The 18,360-nt window shown below is 40.3% G+C and overlaps 1 protein-coding gene across 1 annotated transcript in view; it reads right to left on the bottom strand.

Annotated features, from left to right (window-relative positions):
• The window catches only part of LOC122985638 (unconventional myosin-IXAa-like), a 159,010-nt gene that overhangs the window by 12,162 nt on the left and 128,488 nt on the right, over positions 1-18,360 (bottom strand). The window contains exons 14-34 of the mRNA XM_044356466.1: positions 17,674-17,869; positions 15,907-16,026; positions 13,773-13,848; positions 13,363-13,503; positions 12,824-12,863; positions 12,599-12,721; positions 12,213-12,293; positions 11,986-12,096; positions 11,441-11,563; positions 11,200-11,349; positions 9,249-9,550; positions 7,347-8,522; positions 6,779-6,863; positions 5,806-6,006; positions 4,132-4,229; positions 3,596-3,699; positions 3,020-3,240; positions 2,355-2,471; positions 1,788-1,976; positions 1,425-1,472; positions 1,207-1,318 (exon numbers count right to left, since the gene is read on the bottom strand). Coding sequence (XP_044212401.1) covers positions 1,207-1,318; positions 1,425-1,472; positions 1,788-1,976; positions 2,355-2,471; positions 3,020-3,240; positions 3,596-3,699; positions 4,132-4,229; positions 5,806-6,006; positions 6,779-6,863; positions 7,347-8,522; positions 9,249-9,550; positions 11,200-11,349; positions 11,441-11,563; positions 11,986-12,096; positions 12,213-12,293; positions 12,599-12,721; positions 12,824-12,863; positions 13,363-13,503; positions 13,773-13,848; positions 15,907-16,026; positions 17,674-17,869 — 3,814 coding nt within the window. The remainder of the gene's footprint in view (positions 1-1,206; positions 1,319-1,424; positions 1,473-1,787; positions 1,977-2,354; positions 2,472-3,019; positions 3,241-3,595; positions 3,700-4,131; positions 4,230-5,805; positions 6,007-6,778; positions 6,864-7,346; positions 8,523-9,248; positions 9,551-11,199; positions 11,350-11,440; positions 11,564-11,985; positions 12,097-12,212; positions 12,294-12,598; positions 12,722-12,823; positions 12,864-13,362; positions 13,504-13,772; positions 13,849-15,906; positions 16,027-17,673; positions 17,870-18,360) is intronic.

Below are 18,360 nucleotides of genomic sequence, written 5' to 3'. Positions count from 1 at the left end.
CCGCAGTCAGTCACGACTCCAGAGACTCGAGTAAACGTCAGACGGTGGCGGAGAGTTTTTTTGGACGTGATACCTGCTCTCTTCTCTCTCTCTCTCTCTCTCTCTCTCTCTATCTCTCTGAGCCGCCGTCAGAAAGTGCAGATGGAGCTTATAACTAGATAGAAGATAGATTTATGAAAGGAGCGGGAGGTTTAATCGAATTTTTCTGACACTCAGAAAGGCAGAACGAGTGTGTGAGTTTTCTTGTGTATGGACGTGTAGTGTGTGTGTGTGTGTCTGTGTGAGAAGAGATAGGAGTGGGTGTAATGTGCTGTGTGGGTGGAAGTAAAAACTACACACATGGATGTGAGTGCCTGAGGGTAAGTGAGTTAGGAGAACATTAGGAACTGCTACTGGTGTGTATATCTGTACGTGTGTGTAATACTGGGAGGACTTGCTCATCTTTACAGCCTGTTTTTAGGCCGAATGCAAAAAGCACAAAAGATAAAAAAAAATGCATGAGGTAAAAATAAGAGAAAGCATCTTTAAATGTTTTAACACCAAGGTAAAGGTCTTTGTATATTTTCCATGACTTGACTTGATTTTTGCATGATTTTCCAATAAGAGGACATTCAGTTTTTTTTTAATGTTTTTGCCATAAAGTGTTGAACAATTTGGCTTTTGCTTAATTCTGTTACCAACCATTTAACTTTGACGTTTAACGTCAGAAAAACCTCAAGATATTCTGTATTGTAAGACCACCACAAACCATGTAAATCTCTGTAGCACCTTGATTCTAAATCTTAATGGGGACATATCATGCTTTTTTGTGATTTTCTGTTATTTTTAAACTGTTATAATGTCAGATTTTTTATGTTAAACATGGTCAAAGGTCCAAAACCTGAGATGAACGTATGTAAAAATGCTGCTTTGAAGTCAAAAGTCCAGAATACAGTTTGTTGTTGATGTATTTGTGAAGTTGTTTTAACTCCTTAAAGACACAGGAGCTAAAACAGCCTGTTTCAGACAGAGGCTGAACCGAGGGGCTGCGTAAAAGATAAATAGTATAAGATAAATAAGGAGTTTTCTGAACTGTGAATCATCAAGACATTCCAGTAGAGCCTGAGAGTATAAATATAGACCTGAACATGTGCATGATACGTCCCCCCTTTAACTACTGATTAAGTTTTCTAAATACATTTGTGCATCTGCATGTCTAATCCTCACGTTTGCAGACGCAGGCTCGGTCCATCATCCAGATGAGGGAGGAGCAGTACTCGCAGTAGGTCGGGATGCTGTACTGGGTGGACTTGAAGATGTGGCCATTGTGTTCCTCCACCTGCAGGAGGCAGCAGATGCCACGGGTCAGCTCCGTTCAACTATTAAAGGTATTGTTTTTAATCTAAATATTTTCTTATGATCTGTCAATTAGATTTCCAACTCACAATGTCAGTTTCCTTTTTCCTCGACTTCTTGCGCTCACGTTTAGGCGCCTGGAAAGAGAAAGAGAGAAATGTGTTGAAAAGGGCTGCACATGTGCTTATATTGCAAGAGCAAAATTTACTAAATTCTCTCCCATAGTCTGAAAAGTTTACAGTGCGCCTATTAAGTAAAAATGTAAATGATATAACTACAATTATTTACATTATCTGCATCAGTTTTTTTGATTTATTGTGTAATATTTTGCCTGTTTGCTCGCTTACATTTCCGTGTTGTGTTGTCTAGAAAAGAACCCATCACAATCACTCTAAGCCTAAATGTTTGTCCATCAATAAAGCCAAATCTGTAATCACTTTTTAAACTCTTACCCTGCCGATGGTTCCCTCCATGGGCTTGTATTCAGTCATGAACTCGTCCAGGAATACCTTGAAGGTGTTGACCCAAACCTTCACAGGCGACTCGCTCCAGTCCCTCTGCTCCAGACGCATGGTCTTCTCCAGGATGTGTTCAAACAGGGCGTAAAGATCCTTGTAACGGATACTCTTCCCATCGTCCATCTAGCAGTGAGCACGAAGGAAAGAAATGGAAATATTTGACAGAATGATCGGAGCTCTTTGTGTCTCAGACGACATATTTATCTTCTTATAGTTCGCATGATATTCAACAGCGGTTAACATTTACTATTCAGAGTCATTCTGTTGAATTTAGATTATTCAGGTTTAATTGCGTCCTCTTAGGTGCCAGATGGGTGCGGTGCCTCACTGGGCAAAACATTACATGCCAGAAAGTCTCAACAATCACAGGAAAGTATTTGAGAGTCAATTTAGCGTACTTTAATGTGATTGACAACTTCCCCGACTTCCCTATCTCACCGGTCCCGTAGTGCTTCGAGCAGCTGAAGGCAAACAAAACAGAAAAGAGCAGTGAGGACTTACAGCCAGGGCGGTGGAGTAGGAGTTGAAGATGTTGATCCTGAACTCCTTCAACGCTTTCTTGAAGACGAGATCCACCATAGTGTCCTTCTTACCATCTTCAGACTCCAGGTCAGCAATCTGGAGGGACAAATTATCTTCAAATAAACATCCTCACAAGTGATAAAACATGAATAAAATAGCTGAATGTTTCCTGAGACATGTTAAAATGTAATATAGAACGCAAGACCATCCTTAAAAATTGGAAAAACTATGTTGAAGTGACTGTAAATACACATTCTTATGCAATTTTAGCATAAACATACAAAATATGTTGGTGATACGCTATTTTGAAACTGATTACAACCTGATCTGTAAGTACTGTAAGTAATAATAGTAGTTGTGGCAACATAAACAAATCTGAGCCATAAATCTGACAATAATAAAGACAAAAAGCGCAGTCAGGACACTGTTTACAAGACAGACTCAATCAGTGTCTGCAAGATTGACCAAGTTGAATTTAATACACATTTAAACCTGCAGTAAGTGATTTTTGGCCACTTGAGGGGAGTGAAAAAAGCTGTAAAAACAATATATAACATATATGAATATCAGTGTCTTTGGGGAAACCTACATACAGAAACCTAACAGTTATTTAAGTGTGTTATTTTCCAGGGTTGACCTCTGACCTTCTTCATGAGGAAGTCGTTCATGGTGCGGTAGTCGTGGGCCGAGGTGAGGATGTGCAGAGCATCGTTCTGCCACTGGGCTGGTTCCAGAGCGATGCTGCTGATCTTCACGCTGCGACGCCTCCTCATCTTCGGAGACAACTCCTTGTTCTCCTTACTGTCCCTGACCCCCCGCGAAGGAGCCGCCTCCAGGTCTGGACTGTGAGGAGGAGACGGGCCTTCTGGAAAGACAAGAGACAGGAGAGAAAAAGGGATTACTAAAAATGATTTGTGATTTTGTTAATCCAAGAGTGAAAGTCCCTGTAGGAAAAATGTGGTTCTTCATAAAAACTTTATTATTCTATTAAATAATGTTCTGTGCAGTGGTGGACTGAACTCCGCTGCTGTTCTGTTTCTCATCAAAAATTGTGGAGGAGGGCAGCCAAAACTAAAATCTGCCTGCAGGGGGAAAGTGTGCTTGTAGTTCTGTAAAAATGTGTATGTTTTTGTGTTTGTGAAGTTTGTAAAATCTATACTCGCAGGCTAAAGACAGAACATTTTGTGTGTAGGTCTTTTTTTGTTTGTTTGTTTTTTTACCATGTGTCTCTGCAGCTTCGCTCCTGCTCGCCTGCTTCTCTCTTGACAGTTTTTTCTCGCCGTGTTTCGTCTTACTCCAGAATCTCATCTTTCCTCTCATCCTGCTAAATCACACAACACAACTGATTAATTTAAAATCAATTAATTAAAAAAAAAATACATCAAAAAAAGTGAGGAAAAGTAATGAAAAACTTCATGACAAGCATGTTCTCTCAATTGCAAAGGTTTCCCAAGAAATGCATCTCTATAACACATTATAGCTGTGAAATAAACCAAATAAACCACCTGAGGTACCACACACAGTCAGTCATTGTTTTTATAGATGTATTGAAGTTTTTTAGAAGAGCATATCCAAAATAATTAGCAAAAATGGGAGTCAATATGAGAAAAAAAAGAAAAAAGAAACTACAGTAACATTGGGGTTTTTTATTTTCTTTTGAAAGAAGCAGATGTATTTGTCTTGATAAGACTGAAGAAATAAGAAGCGAGAGGATTTTCTGTGCGTGTACGTAAAAAGAGACACTGGAGGAATCTACCTTCCATCCTGACTGGATGTTTTCCGGAGGACCTCCACCTTGCCCAGGTCTCCTGATGACATGGTCTTATGGATCTTTTTCTGATCTTTGTGAGAAGGCTGGAGAGCAAAGAGCAACGACGGGTCAGTCATAAAATATATGAACTTTACCTTCATCAGACTCATCAGGGGATGCTGATGAGTTTAGCAACCATCTCCGGGCCTTCGATTTCCTGTTTAACACAAGCTGATTCCTCAACGTGGACAATAATGGACAGTAATACTATGTGATGGAGTAATACAATATGTTTATATAATTTATCCTGTAATATTATTCCACATCACTGCAGTAAACATTTGTAAATTGTATGAGTGTCCACATATTTAAGTATTTCTCTTCAGGCTCTACTGATTCTACTAAATCTACTGATGTGATGAGTTACACAAACATCTACTGCATTGGAAGAGATTGAAGAAACCAGCAATATTAACGGGAATAATGCTGATATTAAGAGTGTGTGTGTGAGAGAGAGAGAGAGAGAAACAGAAGTCATGCTGTCGTTAGTGAGAAGTGACTCTGCTCGAGGTTTTGACGATTCCAGCATGCAGGAGCAGCAGTTGGCGTGCAGAGCGATACGAGGCGTGATGATGTGTTTTCAGGACAGGCCAAGTTGTTGAAGGTAAACATGTGAGCGGGCAACATCTTTGTCCGCAAGTCAGTCAATCCTTACTGTGAATGTCTCTGTTCGTTGTTGTTAAAGAAGAAGTAGATGCAGGGATACTTTAATACTTTTGAGCATTTTGAGTTTTAATCTCTTATTTTACCATCAAGACACTGTAAGCAGCACATTGTGAGTTTTCAGGGAGTTTTCTTCTTCACCTATTCCAAAAATGACTAAAATCTTTCCAAATTGAATCTGATAAGGGTTTCAAAAACAGCAGACTAATAACTTGAGGTGGATATAAACAATACCAAAAATGTTTTCAGCTTCCTTCACAACCAATGCAGAAAGTAATCACCAACAGTTTCGATAATTGATTCATCATTTTGGTTGTATATCAACCAAAAATACCAAACATTTTCTAGTTGCAGCTTCTTTAATGTGAAAATTTGCTGCTATTCTCAGTTTTATATCAATGAAAATGAATTTCTTTGGCTTTTGGACTGTTGCTTGGGGAAAAAAAGACCAACAGAAGATGTCTCCTTTGGTTCTGAGAACTTGCAATGGGTGTTTTTCAATCATTTTTTGAACATTTAATTGATTGAAGGGATTAGTTGCAGCCTTATTCACAATGTGGCATGTGTTTATTGAAGGAAAATAGGCGATTAAACTCCAAAATGTTGACGTATCCCTTGATAAAGAGAAATACTGTTGAGATGGGAGGAAGAAGGGAGCGACGCTCAGATGTGAAAGCTTAGCTCGGGCCACCAAAGCGAGGTGCGAGGCCATTCATCCCAGATCAGCCGCGGTGACGGTTTGCTTGAGTGGAAAGATTTCAGATATTTTCATATCAGCAGAGAAACATTTGTTTGGTGATACTGTAGCTCAGTAGTCAGAGTCCAACAGTAGAGGGGTTAGCAGTGTTAAAATGCTCCTCCCCCAGCCGCTTGGCCGGGTCCACCTGAGAAGAAGGTGGAAGAGGGGAAGGAAACTTGCTCGGAGGTCAAGGGACCTCTGGAGATCTGGGAATTTACCATCTCGGAGTCACTGTGACAGTCAGCCTCGGGGTGGGCGCGTGAGGGAGACAGGGAAGGGGGCAGCGTGCGGGAGTGGGCAAGGATGTAGTATTCATCGTCGTCGTCCGACTGGGTCGCCCCCTCAGAGTTACAGCGGGTGAGGAAGTCGGAGCGCGTCCGGGACATGCGCGCTTTCTTTTTGGGGCCTGGGCGGCCCACCTGCTTCCAGGCAACCACAGGAACATCAGGTCAGCTGCCTTATGTGTGTGTGTGTGTGTGTGTGTGTGTGTGTGTCTTTACATGAGATCCTGGAATTGACTTGATGACTTTTGATGTAGCAAAAAGTAAATCCAACAAGCCTTAGTTAACCTTGAAATATCTTTTATGAGGTGAATTCATGACAAAAATTACAGTAAGTAGCTACAGATACTCAACTAAACAACATTTCAAAATAAAACTGGGTGAACAGGGAGGCTGTCTAAAGTCTGCAATAAGTAGTGAGTTGGTAGAAATTTTCCATTTTTTTGTATTTTCATGTTAGTGTGTATTTCTGTATGTTTATTTTCATATCTGTTGTACATAAAAGCTTGTTTGTCCTTGTCTAGAGTTGTTATCTTTGTTTAGCTGTTTGTTTACGTTGGTTTCCTCTCTGTATATTTGTTATTTGTTGCACATTTGAGCTACTGAAAATCAAATTCATCCGTATTATTTGAGGTATCAGCAGACTTCACCAATAAAGAGGTTTAAACACAGAGTGAATATTTCTGTAGATACAGAGTTGGTAAAAAAAAAATATAACAGAAAAGCAAAACTGACTCCAGCTTTACAATCAGAAATGTACTTTCTACTTATCATTCCTGAAGATTAACTACAACAAGATCAATCTGTACATATATAGTATGAACAGGCCACTGTGTAAGAATCAGACACTTGTGCCTCTGATGTGTGAGGTGTGTGCGTTTGCGTCAGTGTGTGTGTGTGTGTGTCCTACCTCTCTGTTTCTGGATCCTGCAGATTTGGAGTCCTCTCTGTACATGGCCAAAGATCTTTCCTGGTTTACCAAATCCTTGTCTGACCTGCAACACACAACCAAGAAAATCTATTTTTACACTGAACTGATGCTTTGGAAGAAAAAAACTCTAATAGTGGCAGAACTTTGTGTTTTTACTTTAACTGAAACCTCACAAGGCCTTTTGTAGGATGTTTGTTGAAATTACAACTATTGAAAATGTATAACTTTTTCAAAACGCAGCTTTAAAATAATCAAATATGGTTCTTTTCCTTAATTGCATGAATAAATATTTGCGTAAAACTTCCTTCAAATTAAAAGTAAAGGTTTGACTTTTTACAGAATTTGCACTGGAGCCAGAGAAAGTGTTTTAACGTCATAGAAAGTCATATTTTTGGTCAACCACAACGTGTTTTGAGACTTTATAAGAGACAGTTTCACAGATTGATGTAAACCGTGACACCGCCCAACAATAGTCACATCCTGGTCTTGTTACCGTCTACCTCTCTGCTCTTGTATGTTAAATTTTATCTTTTAATGGTTGACTTACTTGGAGAAGGGCAGCTTGCGTCTGGGTGGGGAGAACACAGTGTTGGACGGTTTCTCCATCATATTTACAATCACAGTCTGGGCTGAACTCTTCTTCTGGGCTTTTGGTGGTTTGGTGTCCAGGACCGGGCTGGGAGCCTCCTGAACAGGCCGGACCACATTCTTCTCCTGCTGACTCGGGAGAACAGCTGGAACATCGGGCTTCGGCTCCAGGACGATCTGGATGTCCACCTCTGAGGAGCTAATCCCCGCTACTTCTGGACTTGCTGCTTGAGTGCTTGAAGACTTGTCCACCTCAGAGACATCTCTACTGGACTGGGGAGCAATCCCGTTAGGCTCTTCGACTGCCGGTCCTACCTCCAGGCCCGCAATGTGGGTAATTTGGGAACCGGATGATGTTGCTTCTGGTTCAGAAGCTCCTTCTTGGGTTTGGGCTGCCAGCAGCTCCCCCTCCTCCACAGGGCTCTCTTTCTGCATACTGATCAACACCACTACAGGTCTTCGAGAGGTGGACTCCCTTCTCTCTTTGTGAGATTTGTTGGGGCTTTCAAATTTTGGTTCATGAACTGGACTTTGGTCAGAAGCGATATAAAATGTTGCCCTTGGACTCTCTGCCTTGTTTGGCGCCTCAATCCCGGGCTTTTCATTGTGGTTTGAGTCTGTCAGTCCCTCGTGAAGTTGACTATCCAGCGCCGGGGGATGTTCTTGTTGTGCAGAACCTTCAGTCTCCATGTCTTCCACACTGAGCAGCTCAAAACTCCCATGACTAGCTGGAGATCCCCTGGGTGAGTGTCTGTGATGGTCCTCTGGCTGACAGGTGCCGCCGTCCGGGACCAGGTCTTCCTGCAGAGTTCCTCCCACACTGGTTGTCCGAACCTTGAGTAGCTCCAAGCTGAACTGAGCCTGCTCCAGCTCCCTCATTCGTCTGCTCTCTCTTTTTGATCGATTCTTATGACTCGTTTCATCTACGCTCCTATTTCGCTCAGAGTCCTCTTCTTTTTCTGTCTCTCCTTCATCAAACGAAACAGGCTTCGAGTCTTCAGCGGGTTCGGCGGAGGTATCCTGGATGCAACTTTCCTGTCCTGATGCGGTGAGATCCTCCTCGGTTCCTGCATCCATCTCTGCAGGTGGACTACAGAGTAGCTGTCTTTCATGCTGCTCCTTCACTTCTATGAACCTAAAGACGTTATAAAAGTTATTAACATTTGGTCAAACGCAGGAAAGAAAACTGACACCTAACAACGTCACTTTACATTAAAGGCATTATCTGTAGAATTTGAAAATTTCCAACATTACTGACCCCCAATGGTATCAAGAAAGATACTGTGGCAACAATACAAGCTGCTTCCTCCCCCAGCTATTGAACCAGGGGACACAGAAAGAAGGGCTGAAAGCAACATGTAGATGGCACCAGCTTTTTAAATTTATTTCAACAAGATTGATGAGAACAATGATGTTGGAACAATTTGACAGATGTTATAATCACATAAAAAGTCATGGCTCAAAGTGCAGAAATGTGCCCGTTTTTTCTTTTTTTTTTTTTTTAAAACAGAGAAGGTCACATGTTTTTAAAAAAAAGTATGGAGTGGTTTCAGATTTTATAGTCCAATGCAACCAAGATTTGTTGTTTCCTGCTACAAGAAAACAATTGTTGTCAGTTTAGATTTACAGAAGAGGAGACAGCACAAGCGCCTCTTCATACATTTCAAAAATAAACACTTTAATTATAGATTGTTTGCACTGCAAATGCTGTTTCTGAAAATAAAATCGTCAGTTTTTTGCACCAATTTGAAACAGATTTATTCTCAGATTACTGGAACAAAAATAATGAGTCGTACATTGGCAAAGCAAACAACTGGAACTGGAAGTGCTTGACCATACATACACTAACTCCTTCACGTACCTGAGTCGAGCCAAGTGCCCCCTGCCCATCGCCTGTAGCTGCGTCACAGCCCTGCACGTCGCACAGTAGCGGCTCCTCTCCCTGAATCCTCTCCAGGCCGCTTGAACCGTGACGGCTGCCAGAGTCCTGCGATGGCAGCAGTTTCTCCAGCTCCTCTGTATGACTATGGCAGAGTCCCGCCACTGCAGGAACCTCCGACGCTCCCTGTAGCTCCTCCAGGCCGCCTGCAGACACACCGCCGCCTCTTCCTCATCGCTCGCATCGATGGTGGACTGTCTGAGGAGGCAGCATCGCCACCATCGCTGCAGAAACAGAAACAGAGAAAGATTCGTTCGTTCATTTGAGTAATGAGGAGATTTCCAGTTGTAAGACAAATCCTTTAGTGATAGATTTTGACCAGAACATGCCTCTTTACTGATTTTACCTTTTAGGTTTGATGTACTTCAAGACTTGGCTAGCAAATATTGATATTTCTGAAAAGGTAAAAGGTGTTAATCTCCCTATCAACCATCTAAAAACACCTTCCTGCTGAGTGAACTCTGGCTAAGACTCAAATGAGTAAATTTATGGAATTTGATATTTTTGTTATTCATGGCATCCTACAGTATCTCAGGACAATGTGATACGACTTATCTGGCAGACATCACTGGAATTTTTGACAACTTCAAGCAGGCTAAGAAAACCTTGCATCATTTTGATTTGAACTTGGAATAACTTCATTTACTTCCAATTCAAACATGTAGTCATGGTCGAATTGTATTCTAGCCATGTGCTGACAGAAACTTTATTAACAAGCTACTGAAAATAACGACCTTAACCTCTTTTTCTGCCCAACTTCACAAATGAAAAGTACACTGTCCCTGTGAAATTTTAGAAAGTCATTACAGTGTTTATATAAAGAATTATTAGACCTCAAAGAGATGGAGGCTCCACAGTCAACCTTGACATTTATATATTAAGTGACGGTTTATGTATTAATACTTTCACTAAATTATTCTTCAGCTTCATTGGCTCCTGCTCAGGGTTTCACTGTGTCTGGACTGACTGTGTTTGTTTTCTTTCAGCCTGACAAAGATTTGGACAGCTCCCCTCCGAGGGTTCTTCCAGAGAAAACATACCAACAGAGGCCTGAATTTAATGTTTTCTTCCTCTGTCAATCCGTTTCACCGTTTGCTTTCTTTCATTCTGTCTCTCGCTCTTGAGTCTCTTTCTTTCTCTCCTGAGAGAGGTAAGAGTACGGCTCTATAGTCTGACAACATACCTGTTCAGCTCACCGATTTCAACATAAAGGTCCTTTCTTAGGTTTATACCAGAACAAGCTATATACAGAGCTATATATCTACTTACGAGAATAAATTAATACTTACATTTATTTAAGATGTGCTATCAGTCATTTAGTCAACCAGCAAAGCCAGTTTCTTCCTGCTTTTTTTAAAAGTATAAACACCTTTTTAATGTAATCTTGTTATTCTGTATCACGTTTTAAATGATATATATCTCCTTTTGGAATGAAAGCCAAAATATACACAGTGCTTTATATTACAGAGCTACAATAGCTGGAGTAGTAAGTGGAAACTGTTGTAGCTACTATATAGAAGGCATAAACTTTCATCATCCCTAATCTCTGTATCTATATTTAGAGAAGCCTGTTCTTTATGAAGGTTTAAAGTTTCTGTCTGGAGTAAATGCACAACTGTTAATCACTTAATGCTTAACAGTCTAAGGTTAAGTAGCCTTAATGGACTAAAGAAACTCCTCCTGAGATGTTGGATGGAAGAAACTTTGACTTGTGGGATTCTTGAATTGATTCATGATGCACTTACAGCAGTAATTTAATAGAAAATCAAATTTTTAAATATTGTTTAACTGCATGAAGACGACAACAGGATCACGGATGTGTCATCAACATGTTTCAGACTGAAGCCTTCACTTTCCCTTCACAGCATCTCACCTGGATTGCAGAAGCAGCTCGTCTCATGTCGACAAAGTGCTTCCTCTCCAGGACGGCCCTGAAGCGGCGCTGCAGCGTGACGATTCGCCGCAGCACTTCCTGGTGGAGGAGGGTCTGAAGACGCTGACGCTCCGCCTCCCGCAGGAACACCTAAACAACACAAGAACATTTACATACATGAAGTCACACACTAGCTGAAGCCCAACAGATAAGATGGTGAAACAGAGATGTGAATCCGCACCATCGTGTTGCCCACTTGATACCCAGCAGGTGGCAGGTGGATCCGCCGGAAAAACTCCCTGATGCCTGATTTGGTTGGACTCGTGCCTCGAGGAAGCAGCACATGAAAGTGACGCACAAAGTCCTGGAAGAAGAAGATGTGTTTGTGTGGTTAATATATTCAATTAGATACTAATTAAAGTTGACAAGTAATGTTCGATTTAAGCTTCCACAGAAAATAATATATTACTAAACATTTCATTATATTTAGAAGAGAGCTGCAACAGTTAGTCAGTGGATAGAAAATGAATGATGATTAATGATATTTGTAAATCTCAACATCTTGCAAGACAACTTAGATGAACATTTAGCTTTATCTGTGAAGCGATAAAAAGGAAGATGCATGAGATAGAAACAGCTGAAATAAGCCTGTAAATAAAATAAGATGAAATAACAAACTACATGTTTGTTACTCATCTCTATCACGTCACTATGAACTAACACAATGCTAAAAATAAAAAACACTGTAGCACTAACATGGCGTTGATGGTAGCGGGAGAGGATTACCTGAAACGTGTACTTGATACTGTATCCTGATTGGCGGATCCGGACGGTTTCCAGCATACCTGTGTACCTCAGCTGTCTGAGAACCAGGCTGTCATTGAAACGCAACGGCAGCTGAGTGAGACAGGACAACAGATTAAGAAGGTAAATAAAAAACGAAAGTAGAAAGTCAATCAGTCAGCCGTAAAGGAAGCTGCATTTAAGTGATGAGTCTGCAGCGGAAAAATTACCTTCTCAGCGTTGGATCGAATACACTTTACAAAGTACGGCTCCGATTGATCGAGAGTCTCCATCAGCTTGTTGAGGGACGCCTGCACACAGAAATCAATGACATCACATCCTTATCCAGTGGCAATAAAGGGAAATACCACTTTTTTACGCTTATCTCGTAAATCAATTAGCATATTTAAACACAGAAAGCGATGCAGATAACAGCTCATATATTGCTAAATGTGTGTCCTCTTCAGAAAAAAAAAACAGTATCTTTTCTCGAGTCTTGTACTCTTTCATGCTTGCTAATAATCATTACAGGCTGTTGCTGCTGCTGCTGCTGATGTGTCACCCATGTTTTTGTAATTCACAGACTCGTCCAGCAGAGGGTGACGACAGCACTGACCTGGAACTGGGCACTGATGCTGGGCGGTTTCTTCTTCTTGTGCAGGTGAAGCAGAGACTTGGTGATGCGGTCGTGGAGCGTCACGCTGCCCAGGTATCGCAGAGACTTCACGTCTAACAAGTGCTGCACACACACACACAAAACCAGAGAATACATGAATCTCCTTAAGATGCTGTTTTTAAAATGCTGTTTCTTAAGATGTTGACGTGTGTGTGTGTGTCTTACCTTGGGAAGAGTCAGCTTAGTTTTGCAGTTTTTGTTTCTCCTAAAGGTGAGAAAGAGTGTTTTCATTAGCAGATATTAGATGCAGATTTCAAGGAACAGTGAATGAAAAGCATACTTTCATGATTTAATTTTATACATTCCTAAATGTGGAGACTTCTGAAGAACAATTTAAAGGAGTATTTTCAAAACTGAAGCACAAAAAAAACAGAGATTTCTTCCCTTTCAGTCCCTATAATTTTCTTTCTCTGAAAGCCTTACACAGCAGCTACACTACCGATAATGCAAATGGATAGCATTATATCCCTTGGCCTTCCTGTTTTGGCTACAAAAACTGTCACTCAAGCTCATTTCCAGCTCTTCTGCCACCTAACAGATGTAGCTCAAGTTACACAAAGAGCTAAAACGAACAAAAAAAAGGCAAGGAGGAAGGAGGAAAAATGGAAAAACAGACTGTGATTTTAAAGTCTGTGAGTTTAAACCGAACATTTAATAGTTTTTTAAGTAAAAGAAATGAGTCAGAGCAGTTCTGTCTCACTCACAGTAGGATGCCCTGAGCTCTCTCCAGGAGCTTGCTGTTGGAGGAGTTGATGAAGATGCCGTCTTCTTCCAGAGCGGGGCTGCCCGAGGACAGACGACCCGACCTTGAGCTACGACCGTTACAACCAACACCATAGCCATCCCTACGGAGGGGAAGGGAGAGACAAGGATACATTACACACTATTACACACTATTTTATTTAGTTTAAATAGTATTATTAATCATTATTACAGATTTTAATTTAGATTTCCTGTGGTGAGGGATTTCAAGATGACACCAATTTCAAATAATTAACAGTCTTCTGACTTTATTACAGTAATTACAAACAGCCATCTTGCTTAGTTCAACTGGAAGAAGTTGGATATAGAAGAATATATTAAAATGTCCCGGACTGAGACTTGGAGAACTCACCAGCTGGCCTTCTCGTTCAGAGCGTTGGTGCCTTGAAGATCTGATAGAGGTGTTCGGGGATTCTTCCTAGTGATACCTGGATGGCAGGAGGAGAAGAGACATATCAGATTCACATCTTGCTGGATTTATCTATAAGTCGCTTCCAACCGCAGCGTGAAGAATCCAGCTTTTTAGGGCCTCTTTCCGCTACTTTCTCTGAAGCACCTTGCTTTTTCCACGGACATACTGTATTTTAGATCAAGTATTCACCAGGGTATCTCTACAGTATCCCTCCTTTATGTCTCGTTACTTGCTGCTTTCTTTCCTATTTTCATCCTTGTCCTAGACTGGTTTTACTTTTGTATCTGTGTGTGATCGACTGTGCGTAAAAGAGATATTTTCTACACTGGTTTTGTCGGAGGAACGTTAATGAGTATGGTGACATTATATGTGAAACAAACAGTTAATGAGCTGGGAGTTTCCACTTTACGTTTGTGGTTTTCTCTCTTTAGTTTAAACTCACTGCTTTTACTACGCAATGACACAATTTCACAAAATGAAAAAAAGAAGTTAACTCTGTATTTCGATATATCTCTCTGGGGGCTGGTGGAGACCCAAAATAGAGCTAAAAGAAGAGTGAATATTGGACTTAGATTCACTTCATTTCTGTGTTGTCAACTGTAAATTTTAATAGAATGAAGTACAGCATTCAAGTATTGCATTTCCACATTGCATTTGCACTTTACTTTAAGTCCCCCTATTTAAGCATTTATAAGCAGTATAGTGGTTTTTAACACACTATAACACTGTTGTTAGCAGATAAGGGCATTGTAGGTGTTAATTAATGTATAGTATCATTGACAGTTATAACTTCTATGAAGATATTTTATAATATTACAACTGTGTACAACTGTCATTTTTAATTTCTTTTTTGTAGACCAGCATCCACGTACATGTGTCCATGAAATATCCTGACTTTTAATCCCTAATATGGTTCAAACTAATGCCCACGTCTTTCAAACCTCACGCCGTCAGTTTGTAACCCATGTGACATCATCAGGGTTGTTTTCTCAGACTTGAGCCCGTTCCACCAGAAGATGTTATTCAACTCTTTTAACAGGCTGAATAATACTTCCTCTGACTAGTAAACTCATCTTAATGTGTAAAATCAGTGGAGTTTCCCTTTAATGGGGGAAAACCTTTGGGGATTTCACTTGGAAATGTTCTTGGACATTAATTTCAGTGCTGGCTGCTGAAATGAAAGCAAAGTGCTGTTTAACAACATGAAGACATGTGACACGCACACTCGCACGTAGAAACATAGGTGCATGAGGACAGACTGAGTCACACATATACACACAAATACATGGACATTAGAGAAAAAACACGTGATCAAGAATCATTAAACCCTCCAGGTCCACATGGGACTGTTCATTTGTCTGATCACTCATGCGTGGAGAAATCGTCTGGTTATAAGCTGACCGGCGCTCTGAATGACCCACATGTCTGATTTCCAGTGTCTTATAAACAGCTGTAATAAAACCGGCTCACTGAGGCTGAAAATCATAAGAGAGCAATTACTCTCAACTTGACCATAAATGACTTTTTCAGTGCAGCCTGGAATTGATTCCTTTGATTGGGTTGAGGTAAGCGAGTGGGATTTTAATAAAGGCAACACGTCAGTTCACCTCAGTTCAACAGACTTTTATCAACGGAAATTCATCCCATTATAAAGCCCATTAACATGGAGCACCTTTCCAAAAACGACAGATATGAAGACTTTTAATCCCGAAAGAAATGTATCCAGTTTCACTATTACTTTTAAAGGCACACTACATACTGCAGGATCCTAAAAAAAACAATATATACAAAAATAATCCCTCTCAATCATCACTTACGACCGACTAGAAGTGTGTGGCGTTGTATTTATCTGCAGAGACTATCCCCTCTGCCTTGATTTTCTTATTATTTTGCTGTTTTTGGGACGTTTCTGGGCGTTAACCTTTGGGGAGCAGGTGTGTAGCCCCCAGCCAATAACAACGCCTCTACCTCTTTTATGATAAATCAGGATATTTTTTAGTTCATAAACAACAAACATCGATACTTTCGTGTACAATATGGTAGAGAGGCTTGAGGTTTTTTTGTAGTTTCTTACTGTATTTCTCATCTTTGCATCTTTGAAGGATCTCAAGGCTCCTTTGGTGAACCGGATGATGAAGGAAACTGAAGCTGTCAACAGTTTTGACAACAGCGCAGGGAACTGCAGCATCATTACCTGCAGAGAGAGGTGAGGGTGAGGGTGGGGAGGGGGGGACGGAGGGAAAAGACAGACTTTATTTTTTCCTCACTGAAGCATCTCTACGCAAGATCATGAGGACCAACATGTTTTCAATACCTTAAGCACAAAACAGACAAGAAAGAGAAAGGAAAGAATCAAATGAAGAAGAGATAAAATGGCAGAGAGTCGGGGAAGAAGGTGAATTAAGAAACAACAGAAGCAGCAGAAACAAAACAAAAGGAGGATGAGTCAGATAAGAAGAAGAAGAAGAAGAAGAAGAAGAAGAAGAAGAAGAAGAAGAAGAAGAAGAAGAAGAAGAAGAAGAAGAAGAAGAAGAAGAAGAAGAAGAAGAAGAAGAAGAAGAAGAAGAAGAAGAAGAAGAAGAAGAAGAAGAAGAAGAAGAAGAAGAAGAAGAAGAAGAAGAAGAAGAAGAAGAAGAAGAAGAAGAAGAGAGGGAATTCTTCATGTGAAAAGAAGAAATAAATCAACACAAAAGCCTCTGATATAATCAGTGGTGACATTTTCAAACACTCTGCACCAAAACATTCCACCCAGTTAGTGAAAATAAACTCTGGAGAAGAAGATCAAAATCCCTCTTCTTCCTCCTCCTCCTCCTCCTCCTTCTCCTCCTCATCATCAACAGCAGCAGCAAAACTCCTCTTCCTGGCCCAATTACAGTAAAACATGAACTTGAACATCACAGTATTGCAGTGCAGCGTTCTCTACGCTAATTAATTCCATTAATAAATATACGTGTGTGTGTTGAACCGTGAAGTCGAGCTCATTTGAAGCACATTCAGGAGGAGAAACACAATTATTTTTTGCTTGTTGAAACCTTTGGAGTGAAAAAAACTATTCTGAGCTTGTATTAAGCTTGTCTAATGTAACCTTATTTAATCAGGGCTGTAAAAATGATTATTATCATTTTATAATTACGGTGGATTAATCTGCGGGGTTAAACTTTTTGATTAACTGATTCATTGTTTAGTCTATAAAAACGGCAGAAATAGAGAAAAATGCCAAAAACAAGCTCCCAGAACCCCTGCTAATACGAGTTGCCTGTTTTTTTGGTATAGTTTGGTTTAATGACAATTCTAATATATCTATAAAATATCACATATATCAGACTTTCTTTAAATTTCAGGGATAGATTCATCATTTACCAAGATTGAGATTAGCATTAAATGTCCGATATTATGAAATATTATAAAATAGAGACTAAAAAAAACAAACAAACAATTGAATCATATGAACAAACAATCTTTTTTTTTCAGGAAGAAGACATAGTTGTTATAGATACCCAAAAAAAAAGAAATCACATCATAAAAGACAACAATTGTATAGTTAAAGATGTGAGATGTTAAAGATACATACAGTAGCCCCGACAGCTCGATACACTGCAGCTTAAGAAAACACAAATGAAGGAAACATCTCAGATTTATCTTTATCCGTTGTGTTCTGTGAGACTTGCAGTGTTTCTGTACTTGGTTGTGTTTTCTCACAATCAATCAACTTGTTGTTTTCTTCATTTGCCATTGTTTTTTTCTATTTGCATGTCTTTTCTTCTGTTGCAGTGTTCAGAGCTCTCAGTGGCCACCATACAGACATTTATAGACTGGGCTTATACCGTCGGCCTTTCCTCACCAGTTTTTTTGTGGGTGTGTCTGCGGCCGGCTTCCCTGAAAGCCACCAGGGCCCTGAAGTAGGCGCGCAGCACGGCCCAGCGGAAGGTCGCCACGGGGTCAATTCCCATCAGGCCGCATATGAAGGCGTTCTTGCTGCTTTTCAGCAAGGCCACAATGTCGGGACGCATGTGGTCAGTGTTCTTCTCCCTGAAGTCCTGAATGAAGGAAAGACACATAAATAAATTAATCGATTTGCACCGCACTTTTCATTCATGGTGAAACACAAAAGTGCTACGGTATTAATAACACAGAACACACAACATGTGCATCCAATCAAGCGTCGGTCACTCCGAGAGAAAGTTTGTACCGTCATAATTACACAGTAAGAGTCTGACAGTCTGAGTCTGTCGGTCTGTTTCTTTAACCTCTTGTTGATATTGTATTAAAAGTGCAAATCAAGCAGTTTCTACGTGTCTCGGGAAATCAAATACGGAAAAAAATCATCGGCAAACACAAGGGAAAATGTGTAACACTTATTAGTTATTTAAACAAATAAAAACCTACAGCTCAAGTATCATAACAAACAAAGGCAGACATTATGGCCTTGAGTTAAATGGTGTTTTTTTTATTGTTGTTTGTTTAAAGCCAGTTGGCAGCACAGTTTACAGCTATTTATGGGCAAATGTGCTGTTACTCCACACTGAGT

The sequence above is a fragment of the Thunnus albacares genome, chromosome 7 (assembly GCF_914725855.1).
Source record: "Thunnus albacares chromosome 7, fThuAlb1.1, whole genome shotgun sequence".
Taxonomy (NCBI): domain Eukaryota; kingdom Metazoa; phylum Chordata; class Actinopteri; order Scombriformes; family Scombridae; genus Thunnus; species Thunnus albacares.
Note: the sequence above shows the minus strand (reverse complement) of the source record. Positions and strands in the feature narration are given on the sequence as shown.